We start from the raw sequence: 13,758 nt of genomic DNA on the forward strand, positions 1-13,758 counted from the left end.
TTTAGATTTATTTTATCTTTTATCATAACAAAGGAAAACTATAACTATCTATCCATTCTTCAACTTCATCAAAGACTCCAGAAGGATATAATATTACCTAAGTAAACAAGAAGTAAGCAACTTCCAAAACCCTAGAATTGACAGAGACATTTCGCTGCCTGTACCCAAAGTTCTTTTGTACCATTGGGGCATCCATCTTCAGCCTACAGGCCTATATTATAAGCAGATATTTCCATAAAACTGGAAATATCAAAGAAAGTTCAGTCATTTTTTTCTGTGTCCTGCAGATTGTCTCACAGATTCTTTCATGAAATAGGAACCCCAAAGGATCATCTCACCTTTAGGAGAGTTTAGCAGTCCTCTCTTATTGGGTTCTTTGTGTCCAGTTTATGCAACAGTCCAGGCAAAAGTAGCTTCTTGCCCAAATGGCTAACCAACTCCATAAGGAGCCTCTTGGGTGCCAATTCTCCTCTTGAAGTAGCTTGGTGCTGCCAGGAGCAGACGTGTCTCATTGTCATGAAAAGCCCTAAGTTATTAAAACATCTTAAATGCCATATTCTGTAGTCTTTGAAAGATATGAAGAATACCTATCTGAAATATATCTATGCACATCTAGAAAATCTAACTAACTTGACTACAAACTTGACTATTATAGATGATTATCCATTAACAACCTATACTTCCTAATTATACATTACATTTTTAAATGAACTACACAATCACAATACCTTAATCAAGAGTAGAAGTATACATACAACAAGATTGACCTTAAACTTATATCAATAAGCAAAGATTTATACCAATGCAAATTATTCATCTCTATATCATTTCCTCCTTTAAATGTAAAAGAACATTTATAAACAATATTTGGGAATATTGGCATAGTTTTTTCTCTCCAAACTGCTTCATGACGTATGGGCGCACTGTTAATCAGGTCTTTTATGGTGTATCCTGTATGCTAGGTTAATCTCAGTTGGCAGTTGGGCAAAGTAAGTTTTTGAGAGTGTTTACAGCAACCTTTCAGGAGGGCGTGGTATATCAAACCATATTTGCCTGCGGGCAATCCACAGGTTCTCATCTGTGAAAACAAAAGAAGAACTTCTTTTCCAGAGCATCATATCCATAGAACCAAATTCTGAAGCCATAATACCTTTATAATATACATGTTGGTTTAGCTTAGTCCATATAGTGAAATGTCTCTTTGTACTTAGCTCCTTTACAGTCAAAAATTCAAAGAAAACGATAATACATAGAATCCAGACTCTCTGTGAATTTTCCACTTTTATGTGGCTTATTTTTCTTTATTTTTTAATGTATGACTATCTGTACTCTGACTCTTTAAAGACTTTACCCTTTTTAAAAGCATTAATTTTATTTTATGACTTTCTGTACTCTTTTTCTTCTCTCTCCCAAGGCTACAACTTTATCTGACACTATGACCCATTTAGAAGTCTTTTATGTCTGAATCTGTCCTATTGCATTGTCTTTAATTCTCTATGGTCTTGAAGAGCTTTTAAAATGCTAAGCATCTTGGTTGCAGCTGCTCTGAATGTTGGCTCCACCTCTTTCCAGTTTCAAAATGGTGGACCTATCATTTCTGTTAGCTCTGGGGCTGCCAGGTAGCTGCACTCAGCACTTTAACTCTGAGAATGAGCTTTTTTTTTTTTTTTTTTTATCTGAGTTACAGTCAGATCTGCCAGGCAGAGCACTGCACAGCCTGGAAACATCTCTCTGTATGGCGGCAGAAATCCGCAATGCTCTCCTGCTTGTGCATGCCTAGTAAAACTGATCCTGCCCCCTGCCTGGGCAGGACGTGCTGAGTCACAGGCACTTATCTCCTGACCCCAGTGGGCACAGAAACATCCCGGTGCACAAATGGCATTGAAATTCTTAATAGCAGGTGTTTGTACTGGCAGCACAGCCCAGGAAGCTGTGTTTTTTTTCTTTCTTCCTGTGGCTCCTGAGTCAGGAAAATTTCTCTGCTGCAGCCCACCAGCAAACAGCAAAAGGCTGTGTTAAATTCTATATTTGTGTCTAGAATTTCTTTTCAAGCCCTCGCAGGTTTTTACTTGCAGTCAGTTTATCAGATTGGGCGCCACTCTGTAGTAAGGAGGAGCAGGCTGCATCCAGTCCCAGACTGGCTTACATCCGGGCAGGCAGGCTGCTTGTCATCCTGGCCACCTGGCCAGCTTATACCTGAAATAACCACATAGAAATTGTATTAATTATATCACTGCCTGGTCCTTAGCTTTAGCCTCGTATTGGCTAACTCTCACATATTTGTTTAACCTGTCTCCATTGATGTGTATTGCCACTTGACTGTGGTTTGCCAGCACGAGTCTAAGCAGAGTCCATTCCAGGCAGGAGAACCATGACATCTGCCTGTCTCTGCTTTCTTCCTCCCCGAATTCGGTTCTGTCTTCCCCGCCTACCTGAGTTCCACCCTATCAACTAGGCCAAGGCAGTTTCTTTAATAACCAAAGAAAGCAACACAAATACAGAAGGGTCTCCTATACCATATACTCTCCCTCATTCCCTCTCTATCCTCCCCCTACCCACTTGATGCTCTTTGATCTCTCTCAGTTAGAATTTGAGCTAAAATAAAAATGCAGAAACATTCAAATACATTTGGAAACAAGTGGTCAAAACACTAATTAAGAGAACTGACTTAGATCACAACTAATACAGTTGAGAGAAGTTTAGCTTTCAAGAAGATATTATTTATGTCTAAATCTTGTCTCACGGTTTTTAGCACACAATCTGTGAAGGACCTGTTTGAATGCATCCTTCACCTGCTGGTTCCTTAGGGTGTAAATGAATGGGTTCAGCAAAGGGGCCACAGAAGTGTTGAGCACAGCCACACCTTTGTTTAAAGTCACCCTCTCCTTGGCTGATGTTTTCATGTACATGAAGATACAACTGCCATAAGTAATGGAGACAACAACCATGTGTGAGGAGCAGGTGGAAAAGGCCTTTCTCCGTTGTTGAGCTGACGGGAACTTCAGGATGGTTTTGATGATGAGTGTGTAGGAGAGGATCACTAAGAGCAAGGTGATGACAAGGGTCATCACAGCTAAGACAAAAGTTATTAACTCTATTAAACGTGTGTCTGTGCAAGACAGCTGCAGGACAGAGGTGTCACATAGGAAGTGATCTACAGTTTTGGAAGCACAGAAATCCAGTTTGAGGCCCAAGAGCAAAGGGGGAAAGATGACTAAGAACCCAGTCACCCAGGAGCTGATGACCAGCAGGTGACACACTTTGCTGTTCATGATGATGGGGTAATGCAGTGGTCTGCAGATGGCGACATAGCGGTCATAGGACATGGCCGCCAGGAGGTAGAACTCTGTGGCCCCTAGTAGAAAAAAGAAGAATAATTGAGCTGCACAGCCACTGTACAAAATCGTTTTATCTCCTGAGAGAATGCTCGTCAGAAACCTAGGGATGCACACTGAGGTGAATGCCATTTCTAGGAAGGAGAAATTCCTGAGGAAGAAGTACATTGGAGTCTTGAGGCGGGGATCCAGCAGGGTGAGGAGGATGATCACTAAGTTCCCCATCAGGCACAAGATGTAATTGAAAAACAGAAACAGGAAAATCAGAATTTGCAGTGGAGGGTCAACTGTCAATCCCAGCAAAATAAACACAATTTCTGATGATTGGTTCTTCATTTCTCATGTTTCTTAGCAAATCTACAAAAATACAAAGCTAATATCACATACAGGAAAACAATTTCTTCCTTTTTACCCATAAAAATTCTGTATTCATGTTTAATAAATCCACAGATATTTTCAGAAATCAATATTCAAGTCACTCTTTGAACATGTCCTCTACAACATCACCATGTCTGTCAGAGCTCTGAGCTTGGTGCAGAGTTCTGTACATCCTTCTTGCCCATTTACAGGTCGTCAAATGCTTATGTGCTACATTTGTATCCTTCTGTGGTCCTCCATTCAAACTTTTATTCTAAATCTATATTAAAATTTAATTTTGTTAACATCTCAAGTTAATTGCCAAGGCAATACTACTTGATTTACTATTCTAAGGAAATCATTCACATTGGTCACATTAACTATTGCCTTTGACATTTATATATACTAGAATAGAAAATTTCTAAGAAGGCAAAATTTCTATTATTGCAGAAGAATTGTTTCATACATTCACGTAATATAAGTATCTTCTATGGCAAGTGTGATTAGGCTGAAGTAGGAAATGGCACCATTCTCAAGACTGTGTCACCAACTAAACCCACAAATAAACACTGATTCTCCTGAACGGCTTCCCATTACAGTCTTCTGACTTAAATCAAGCCTGAACAGGAAAAGAAGTCCACCAGGAAATATAAGAGTGATGTAATGTGTGTGTTCTATAGAAAAGTGGTGCTGCAGAGAAGTACTCCAACCCCTTCTTAAAATTGCTCATTTGGACAGCACATGCTTTGTATCTGTGGATGAATATAGTTTTATTTTAAGCATTCTAAGAAGATTTTTTTATCACAAAAGTATAGTTTTTTAATTGATCTTAATAATTAGAAAACCCATAGAACATGGAATTTTAGATAATATGAAACAGAGCCAAATCTAAATTAGTAGGAGAATCTAAATTTGGCATTTTAAAACACTTATACAAAAACAACTAGAAAATCAGACTGTTCAGTTTTCTAGTTAACCGATTTCTGTCTTATAGGTCTAATCCCAGGGTTTTGCACATGCAAAACAATTCTAAGCAACTATTGGACTACAGTGCTCTTGTCTCAACTCATAAACTCTCTTGTGTTTTATGACGTAGTGTTTCAGATAGTCAATAGAAACACACAGAGAATAATCTTGATATTGTATTCTAAAAAATGATTGTATCACTAACATCTCTAATCCTTCACTTTGATGGTGTCTCTGACACTTCCTTCACAGTACATTTCATTATTAATTGTGTTAAAGATGATATAGGCAGTAGAGACAGCTTGTTGATATGCTTATTAATATTAAAACTTAAAAATATATAAAATTAAAGAAAAAACATAATAAATATAGTGGAAGCAGAGAAATATAAAAATGCATTTGTGTTATGGTAAAGGAAATGTGAAGAAAAGAAAATGCATGGAAGCTAAACAACAAATGATATATGAAATATTATGCAAAATTAAAAGATCAAAACTATATCTGAAAAGAAGAAATTATATTATACTGTTGCTGAGATGAATTTTGAATATGTAAATATCTTATAAAAGAATAATATTGAAATATAATGTCAACTATCACTTAAATAAATGAAATTCTTGGCCACACTAATAACTGTGTATATAAAAAATCAGTATTTTACATATTCTACACACGGAACAAATGACATTAAATACAAAAATATATTCAAGTTTGTATTTATCCCAAAAGATCAAATGAAGAGTGACTATTTTCAGAAGTCAAAGCTTTGAAAACTCAGTTAATAAAAGTTTTTGAATGAACTTTTAAATCTTCTTACTAAAAGCTGTTACAGCCATTTCTTCTAATAAGATCTAGTTTTCAGGGATGAGCCTTCTTTATGTCTCTATGTAAAGCCTTACTGCAGTGTAGGTATTTGCAAGCAAAGTTGTTAAATGTCCACTAAATTTGTTCAGAAAAAGACATTTAGTAAAATATTCAAGGAAAATCTCTTTCTTGGTTGCTTTCACTATTATAATGAAATAGTCAAATCAATTTAAAATGGACACTCTACAGTCATATTTTCTGTTTTGAGGGTATTAACAAAAATATTTCCAATATTTCAATCTCTAATGCATAAATAAATTTTATAAGGCTGAACACATAAAAACACAAAGAGATAAATAAAATTAGATGAGATGAGATGCCTTCGCATTGAGAGTGGTGGGGTCTTTAGACAATATTCTAGACATACGGCCCTGAGTAAATCAAAGAACAGTAATAATTCAACATGTTTCCTCTGAAAAGAATACATGAGTTTTCCCCTGATGGACCATATCTTTTAGGTCATAAAATTGTTGGATAAAAAATAAAATGTTCCTGTTAATGTAGGTCATCTCAATTATGACACCCATTCAAATGTACAATCATGTGGTGGAATTCCATCTCACTGTGATACTGATTTGTCTGACCTCAACAATCACATTACCATGTATTCTTGAAAAAAATGACCTATGGAATAAAATGACACAAGCTAATAAATGCATTTATGTTCATTAGATGAAATGTTACAAAATATAAAAAAATCAAAAAACTTTCATTTGATTGTATTGATTACTAATATTTCCCCACTATCCACGAGTCCAATGTGAATGATAAAGACACTAACCCTGTGACTGTTCTTCAGCTTTGTCAGTGAGTCACATGTGCAGATGCGAGCAGGCTTTCTGCACATAGCTCAGTCCATCACCGCTGTGTACAGAGAGCTCTGATGATCCCTCTTCTCCCCAGCACCTCATTCTACCTCTAAACACACGATTAAACAAATGTTCTTCTATAGATATTATTTTTAATCAATTTATCCCATTTTGATATGAAAATAAGCCACATCACCCACTTTTCTGCAATTCATTGCAGTTCACTTGTGAGATATTATAAACCTTGCAGAATGTGACATACAATACTATATAAAATTTACCATCTAATGAGACCATAGAGGATTTATTTCCTATTGTTCTACAGAAAAATCTCAGAAGAATGAAGAATCCTCAGGGTAACTGAGATCTAAGAGCATCATTTCCTGAGGGACTGCCAAATTGTATGATACAGAAGTGCTTTTTATAAAATTAGACCTTTGTATGTGTGCGCATGTGTATACACTACCCTCCCCACATTTATATTTTTAATATTGCTGCCAGAGTATTGTTAATAGATGGCTACAATGCTTGAATGCTTATCATGGACCCACGTTTTGAAATCATTGTTGCATAATTCTGAGTTTACTTCAGTGTGATATGAAAGATGAAAATATAAGATGAAAAAGGAGAAACCTGTTTTAGACACATTGGCCTTAGAGAAATGTGATAACCTACAAAGTTATGGTGTCCTCTCGGTTTATTTGCATAACACTATATCTTGTCAAATACAGCACAAGAGTTTAAGAAGATACTTCAAATCTATTTACAACTCTACCATGTAGCCCTTCTTTGTGACCATGTATTATAGTTCATTTAATCACTTATATAACTAATTGGTTTTGCTTAATTTAATAATTATGGCAATGAATAAAATTATGGAGACTTGTTTTTTCTCTTTTTTCTTTTTTTTATTGAGTATTTTTGTGTCAATGTTCTTGAGGGAGATTGGTCTGTAATTCTCTTTCTTAGTTATATCTTTGTGTAGTTTGGGCATGAGGGTAACTGTAGCCTCAAAGAAACAGCCTGGTCATGTTCCTTATGTATCTATCGTGTGGAAAATTTTGAGGACTATAGGTTTGAGGTCTTTTTTGATGTTCTGGTGGAATTCTACACTGAAACTATCAGGCTCTGAGCTGTTTTTTTTTTGGTTAGGACAGTTTTGATGACTGCTTCTATTTCTTTAGGGGTTATAGGTCTATTTAAATTGTTTATCTGTCCTTCATTCAATTTTGATATGTGGTATTTGTCCAAAATATTGTCCATTGCTTTTAAATTTTTTTCAATTTTGTGAAGTACAGGTTTTTGAAGTATGACCTAATGATATTTTGGATTTCTTCAGTATCTGTTATGTCCCCACTTTTTCTGACTTTATTAATTTGAATATTCACTCCCTGCATTTTGGTTAGATTGGATAAGAGTTTTTCTATCTTATTGATTTTTTTTGAAGAACCAGCTCTTTGTTTTATTGATTCTTTGCATTGTTTTCTTTGTTTCTATTTTATTGATTTCAGCCCTCCACTTGATTGTTTCCTGCTATCTTCTTCTCCTGGGTGAGTTTGCTTCTTTATGTTCTAGAGCTTTCAGGTGTGCTGTTAAGTTGTTCTTATGAGATTTCTCCATTTTATGTAGGCACTTAGTGTTATGAACTTTCCTCTTGACACTGCTTTCATAGTTTCCCACAGGTTTGGGTATGTTGTGCATTCATTTTTGTTAAATGTAGGAAGTCTAATTTCTTTCCATATTTCTTCCTTGACCTGGGTTAATTCAATTGAGCATTGCTCAATTTACTTGAGTGTGTAGGTTTTTGACAATTAGTGTTGTTATTAAATTCTAACTTTAAGTCATGGTGATTCAATAAGATACAGGTGGTTATTCCAGTTATTTTGCATGTGTTGATGTTTTCTTTGTGACTGAGTATGTGGTCAGTTTTAGAGAAGGTTCCATGAGTTGCTGAGAGGAAGGTACATTCCTTTGTATTTGGGTGAAAAGTTCTGTAGATATGTATTAAGTCTATTTGATTCACAAAATGTTAATTCTCTGACTTCTCTGTTAAGTTTCTGTCCTGAAGACCTGTCCTTGTGTGAGAGTGGGGTATTCCAGTCTCCTACTATTAGTGTGTGTGGTTTGATGTGTGGCGTAAGCTTTAGTAATGTTTCTTTTACATATGTGGGTCCTCTTATATTTGGGACATAGATGTTCAGAATTGAGACTTCATCTTGGTGGATTTTTCCTGTAATGAGTATGAAGTATGCTTCTTTATCTATTTTGATTATTTTAAATTGAAGTCTATTTTGTTAGATATTAGGATAGCTACAACCACTTGTCCATTTGATTGAAAAATCTTTTCCCAACCCATCACTATGAGATAATGTCTGTCTTTGAGTCTGAGGTGTGTTTCTTAAATTCAGAAAAAGGATGGATCATATTTTCATATCCATTCTGTTAGTTTGTTTATTTTTATAGATGAACTAAGTTTGTTGATATTAAGAGATAGTAATGACCAATGATTGTTTATTTCTGTTATTTTTCAGTGGCAGTGTTTTTGTGGTTCCCTTCTTTGGAGTCTGCTGGTGTGAGGTGTGAGGTTATCTGTTGCCTATGTTTTAATGGGTGAAGTTAACTTCCTTGGGTTGGAGTTTTCTTTCTAGTATTTTCTATAAGGTTGGATTTGTGTATAAGTAATGTTTAAATTTGGTTTTGTCATGTAATATCTTGTTTACTCCATTTATTGTTATTTTGTCTTTTTTTTTTCTGAAGCTGAGGACCGAACCCAGGGCCTTGCGCTTGCTAGGCAAGCGCTCTACCACTGAGCTAAATCCCCAACCCCTTGTTTACTCCATTTATAGTGATTGAAAGCTTTGATGAGTATAGTCGTCTGAGCTTACATCTGTTCAAGCTTTCAGAGTTTCCATTGAGAAACCGGGTGTAATTCTGAGGGGTCTGCCTTTGTATGTTACTTGGCATTATCCTGTTGCAGTTCTTAATATTCTCTCTTTATTTTGTATGTTTAGTATTTTAATTATTATATGGTGAGGGGTCTTTATTTTATGGTCCATTCTATTTGGTGTTCTGTATACTTCTTGTTCCTTCATAGACATAGCCTTCTTTAGGTTAGAAAAGCTTTCCTCTATAATATGTTGAATATATTTTCTGTGCTTTTAAGTTGGACTTCTCTGTCTCATACCCCTAATTTTCTTAGGTTTGGTCTTTAAATGGTACCCTAGATTTCCTGGATATTTTGTGTTAAGGATTTGATGGAGTTGACATTTTCTTTTACCAATGAATTTATTTCCTCTATCATATTTTCAACTTCTGAGATTCCCTCTTCCATCTCTTGTAATCTGTTGGTTATGCTTTCATCTGTAGTTCCTGTTTATTTACCCAGAATTTCCATTTCCAGATTTCCCTTGGCTTGTGTTTCTTGTATTGCCTCTGTTTCAGTTTCTAAGTCTTAAACTGTTTGAACTATTTGCATTACCTGTTTGATTGCTTTTTCTTGGTTTTTTAAAAGAGATTTATTGATTCCTTCCAAGTTTTGTTTGTCTTTTTCTCCATTTCTTTAAGGAAATTTTTCATTTCCTCTTTAAGGCTCTCTATCATCTTCATAAAGTTATATTTAAGGTTATTTTCTTCTGCTTCTTCTGTGTTAAGATGTTCAGGTCTTCTGGTTGTACAACTGCTGGTTTCTAGTGGTGCCATATTGCTCTTTATATTGTTGAATGTATTATTACACTGCCATCTGCTCATCTTTTCCTCCAGTGGGTGTAGCTGGAGTCTGCATTTCAGTGGGTACCTATTCCTACAATTGATGAAAGTGGGGCCTGTGGCTTAGTTGGTGACAGGTGCAGGCAGATCCATGCCTATAGTGGACTCTGACATGGTTCTGTGGCCCCTCTGGGTTTAGGTGGTGCCAAGGCTTTCTGGCTTTCTCCAGGAGTTGTCAGGGCCAAGAGTCTGGTGGTCCCAGATGTTCTCTATGGGCAGTCTCTCTAGGAGCAGTCTCTCCAGAAGTCATCTGGGCCAAGGCTCTTGTGGTTCCAGATGTACTGGGGGATGGTTCTGTGGTGGGGAACTACTCGGGGATCTCCGAGGGTGTGAAGGATGGTATATGCCTCTCACGGTTAGGGCCTAGAAACCAGAGCGCTCCAACTGGAAACTCAGACACTCACCTCCTCGGAGGTCTGGCCCAAAACTCTGGTGGGTACAGATGTGGTGAAGGATGGTTGTAGATGAGGAGTGGCTATTCTGGGGTCTCTGTGGTTTGGTGGGTAGGGGTGGGGCACAGGATGTGCTTCTGAGGCCTAGGGCCTAGAAAGCAGAGCCCTTCAACTGGGAACCCGGATAGTCACCTCTCTAAGAGCAGTCTGGGCCAAGACTCCAGTCTTTTATAACATCTTAACATTTGAAATAAAAATTTATTTATACACACTTAAGTCACCAAGAGGGAATAACTACTCTATTTTTAATCTTAATTTGAATTTAACTCATTCTTTATAAATTTCATACAGGTATACAATGTATCTTTGTCATATCCATCCCCTCATATCTCCACAACTTCCCCAAATCTGCCATCACAGTTTCAACCAATTTCATGTTCTTCTTGTTCAAGAATTTATTCTTTTTGTATGTGTTTCTTTTTTTATTGAAAATAGATTTTTTTTCTAAGATAATATTTCCTGGTTATGGTTTCCCTCCTTCTATCCCTCCCAGTTCTTCCCAAACTCCTCTCCCATCCATATTGGCCCTCACTTTATTCTACAAAATGTTTCCAAGGATAATAATACAATAAAATTTTAATAAGATAAAATTAGCACATATGAAGAAGATAAATAACAGAGGGAAAAGACTCCCAAGAAAAAGCACAAGAAACAGATATGTTGCAGAGACTCACTGGTTACAACACTAAGGACTTTCATATAAACACTAATTCAGAATCCCAACATACACATAAAGGACCTGTCAGATAAAAGAGAGACAAAAAACAAATAAATTAAAAAAATAAATGTTAAAAAAAGGAAATTCCCTGACAGGCCATTGTAAGACAAAGAACCCTTTCATTCTTTTTTTGTTGGCCATGCACTGTTAGGCATACAGCCTACTATTTAAGAGTTGTTTGTTTCCCCATTGAGACTACCTTGGAGAAAACTAAGTAGTCATTTCCAAGTGAGTATTAACTGAAGATTACTTCTGGGTTCCCCTTTTTGTTTACAGATCTAGTACTCAAACTGGTACAGCTCCCTATAGGCCCTGCATATGCTAAGCTGCCTCAGTCTCTGTGAGTTCATATGTTCATCAGTCATGTTGACTGAGAGGGTATGGTTTACTTGGTGTTTCTTATACTCTTTTTTGCCTCCTCTTGTGCAGGTTTCCCTAAGCCCCGAGTGGGAAATTAGATGAAGACGTCCCATCGAGAACTGCTTCTCACTCTTTGCATAAAGTCTGGCTGTGGTTCTCTATCTTTGTTCTCATCTGTTACAGGTAGATACTGGCTGATCTTTGGTACTAGCTGGAAAAGGCACTCATCTACGAATATAGCAGAATATCATCAGGAGTCATTTTATTGCTATGTGTTTTTTTGTTTATTTTTGAAGAACACTAGTATTTTGCTTATCCTAAGTCTCTGAGTTGTCTAATCCCAGGTTGTTGGGAACACAAGCAGTTTCAGGTAGGAATTCCATTTTGTGTAATGGGCCTTAAGTCAAATCAAATATCGATTGTTATCAACACAAGATTTGTGCCACCCCTCTTCTAACATATCTTAAAGGCAAAATTAGATCATAGATAGAAAGATTTGTGAATGGTGCATTTCTTCTTTGACACCCTACAGTGTAACTTCCTACCAAAGATTCAAGTATGTAGTGGTGAAACATGCACAAGTTGAATTCTCCATGTAAATGAGTGGTGTAGGTGTAGGTATTGTCTTTGGTGATATGGCTTTGCAGTCAGTTTGTGGAGAGAAACCTATAGTCTTGTCAACAGCCTAGGGTTTGTGAGGTTCTTTCTCTCTCTCTCTCTCTCTCTCTCTCTCTCTCTCTCTCTGTCTGTCTTTTCTTCCTTCTTTCCTTCCTTCCTTCCTTCCTTCCTTCCTTCCTTTCTTTCTTTCTTTCTTTCTTCCTTCTTTCCTTCCTTCCTTCCTTCCTTCCTTCCTTCCTTCCTTCCTTCCTTTCTTTCTTTCTTTCTTTCTTCCTTCTCTTTTCCTTTGTATTCCTGTGTATCTCTTTGGCTAACAGCTCATATAGACGTCATCCAATTCCAGTACTAGAACGTTATTTGTATGCAAGATATGGACAACTGGAACTCTCTGTGTTCCCCATTTTTGGATGATTTTGTTTAAATCACCTCTGTACAGGCATATATTTTAGGAAGCTTCAGCTACATAGGCTTTCATAAGATTCCTCAAATAATCCTTAATTTAAACTGTTTTCCCTTATCAAATTTATCCCCTTCTTCTCTTCTCCTCTCCCTCCCCAGTTTATTCTTCCTTTCCAGTGCTTCCCAACCCACACGTAAATATCTATTCTATTCCTTTTCCTTGGGGGATCTATCTGTCCTTCATAATTCCTTACTCTTTATCTACTTTCTTTGCATCTATGGATTGTAGATTCACAACACACAGCTACCATATCTACCAAAAAGATAGAGAATGCAAGAGAAACCAAGAAAGGGAACTCCATCTAACAAAGACAATACCAGATATACGTACCTAGAATTACAATCATCCCAAACCCAGATGCATAGACATCATTATGAAAATCAATAACAGTCAGGACAGTATGTCCTCACAGGAGCACAGCAACCCTCCCATGGTAGGCCCTGAGCAATGAAGTAAAGCTGAAACATAAGGATGAGATTTAGAAATAGCTGTTAGGACTATGCTCAAAGTACTTAAAAAGAATTTACATAATTCCCCAATGAAGTCTGTGAGAACAAAAACAAACAGTGAAATGAAATGATGAAAACAGCTCAGACACAAAAGTGAAAATAGAATCAATAGAAAAAAACACAAACTGAGGGAATTCAGGAAAAGAAAAATTTAGAAACTTTAACAGGAGCTTCAGAGGCAGTTCTCACCAACAAGATACAAAAGGTAGTAGACAGAACCCTCAGTCACTGAAGACACAATAGAAGAAATGGATAATTTGATGAAAGAAATGTTAAATATAGAGAAAAGTTCAGGTTCAAAACATCCAAAAATTCAGGGACCATAAAAGGACCAAATCTATGAATATTAGGGATAGAAGAAAAAAAAAACAACTCAGGTCAAAGGCATAGAAAATATTTTCAACAAAATCGTAGAAGAAAACTTCCACAACAGAAAGAAGCTGCCTATCAAGGTATTGTTAACATTTAAAAAGAGATGGTGAGGACTGTCCCATGAGGGAAGGCAGCGGGTCACCTGGGGCCTCAGTGGGTCCCTAGCGGGTGGC

At 36.7% G+C, this 13,758-nt stretch overlaps 1 protein-coding gene across 1 annotated transcript; it reads right to left on the minus strand.

Moving 5' to 3' along the window:
- Positions 1-2,717: 2,717 nt before the first annotated feature.
- On the minus strand, positions 2,718-3,671 carry LOC148117753 (olfactory receptor 6C6-like). The gene has a single exon (XM_087902183.1). The coding sequence runs from the start codon at positions 3,669-3,671 to the stop codon at positions 2,718-2,720; it is 954 nt and encodes a 317-aa protein (XP_087758309.1).
- Positions 3,672-13,758: the final 10,087 nt, after the last annotated feature.

This window comes from Myodes glareolus, chromosome 26, assembly GCF_982192425.1.
Source record: "Myodes glareolus chromosome 26, mMyoGla1.1, whole genome shotgun sequence".
Taxonomy (NCBI): Eukaryota; Metazoa; Chordata; class Mammalia; order Rodentia; family Cricetidae; genus Myodes; species Myodes glareolus.

Bases quoted from the DNA above. Each gene is read 5' to 3' on its own strand.
- LOC148117753 (XM_087902183.1), bottom strand. From the start codon at position 3,671: ATGAAGAACCAATCATCAGAAATTGTGTTTATTTTGCTGGGATTGACA.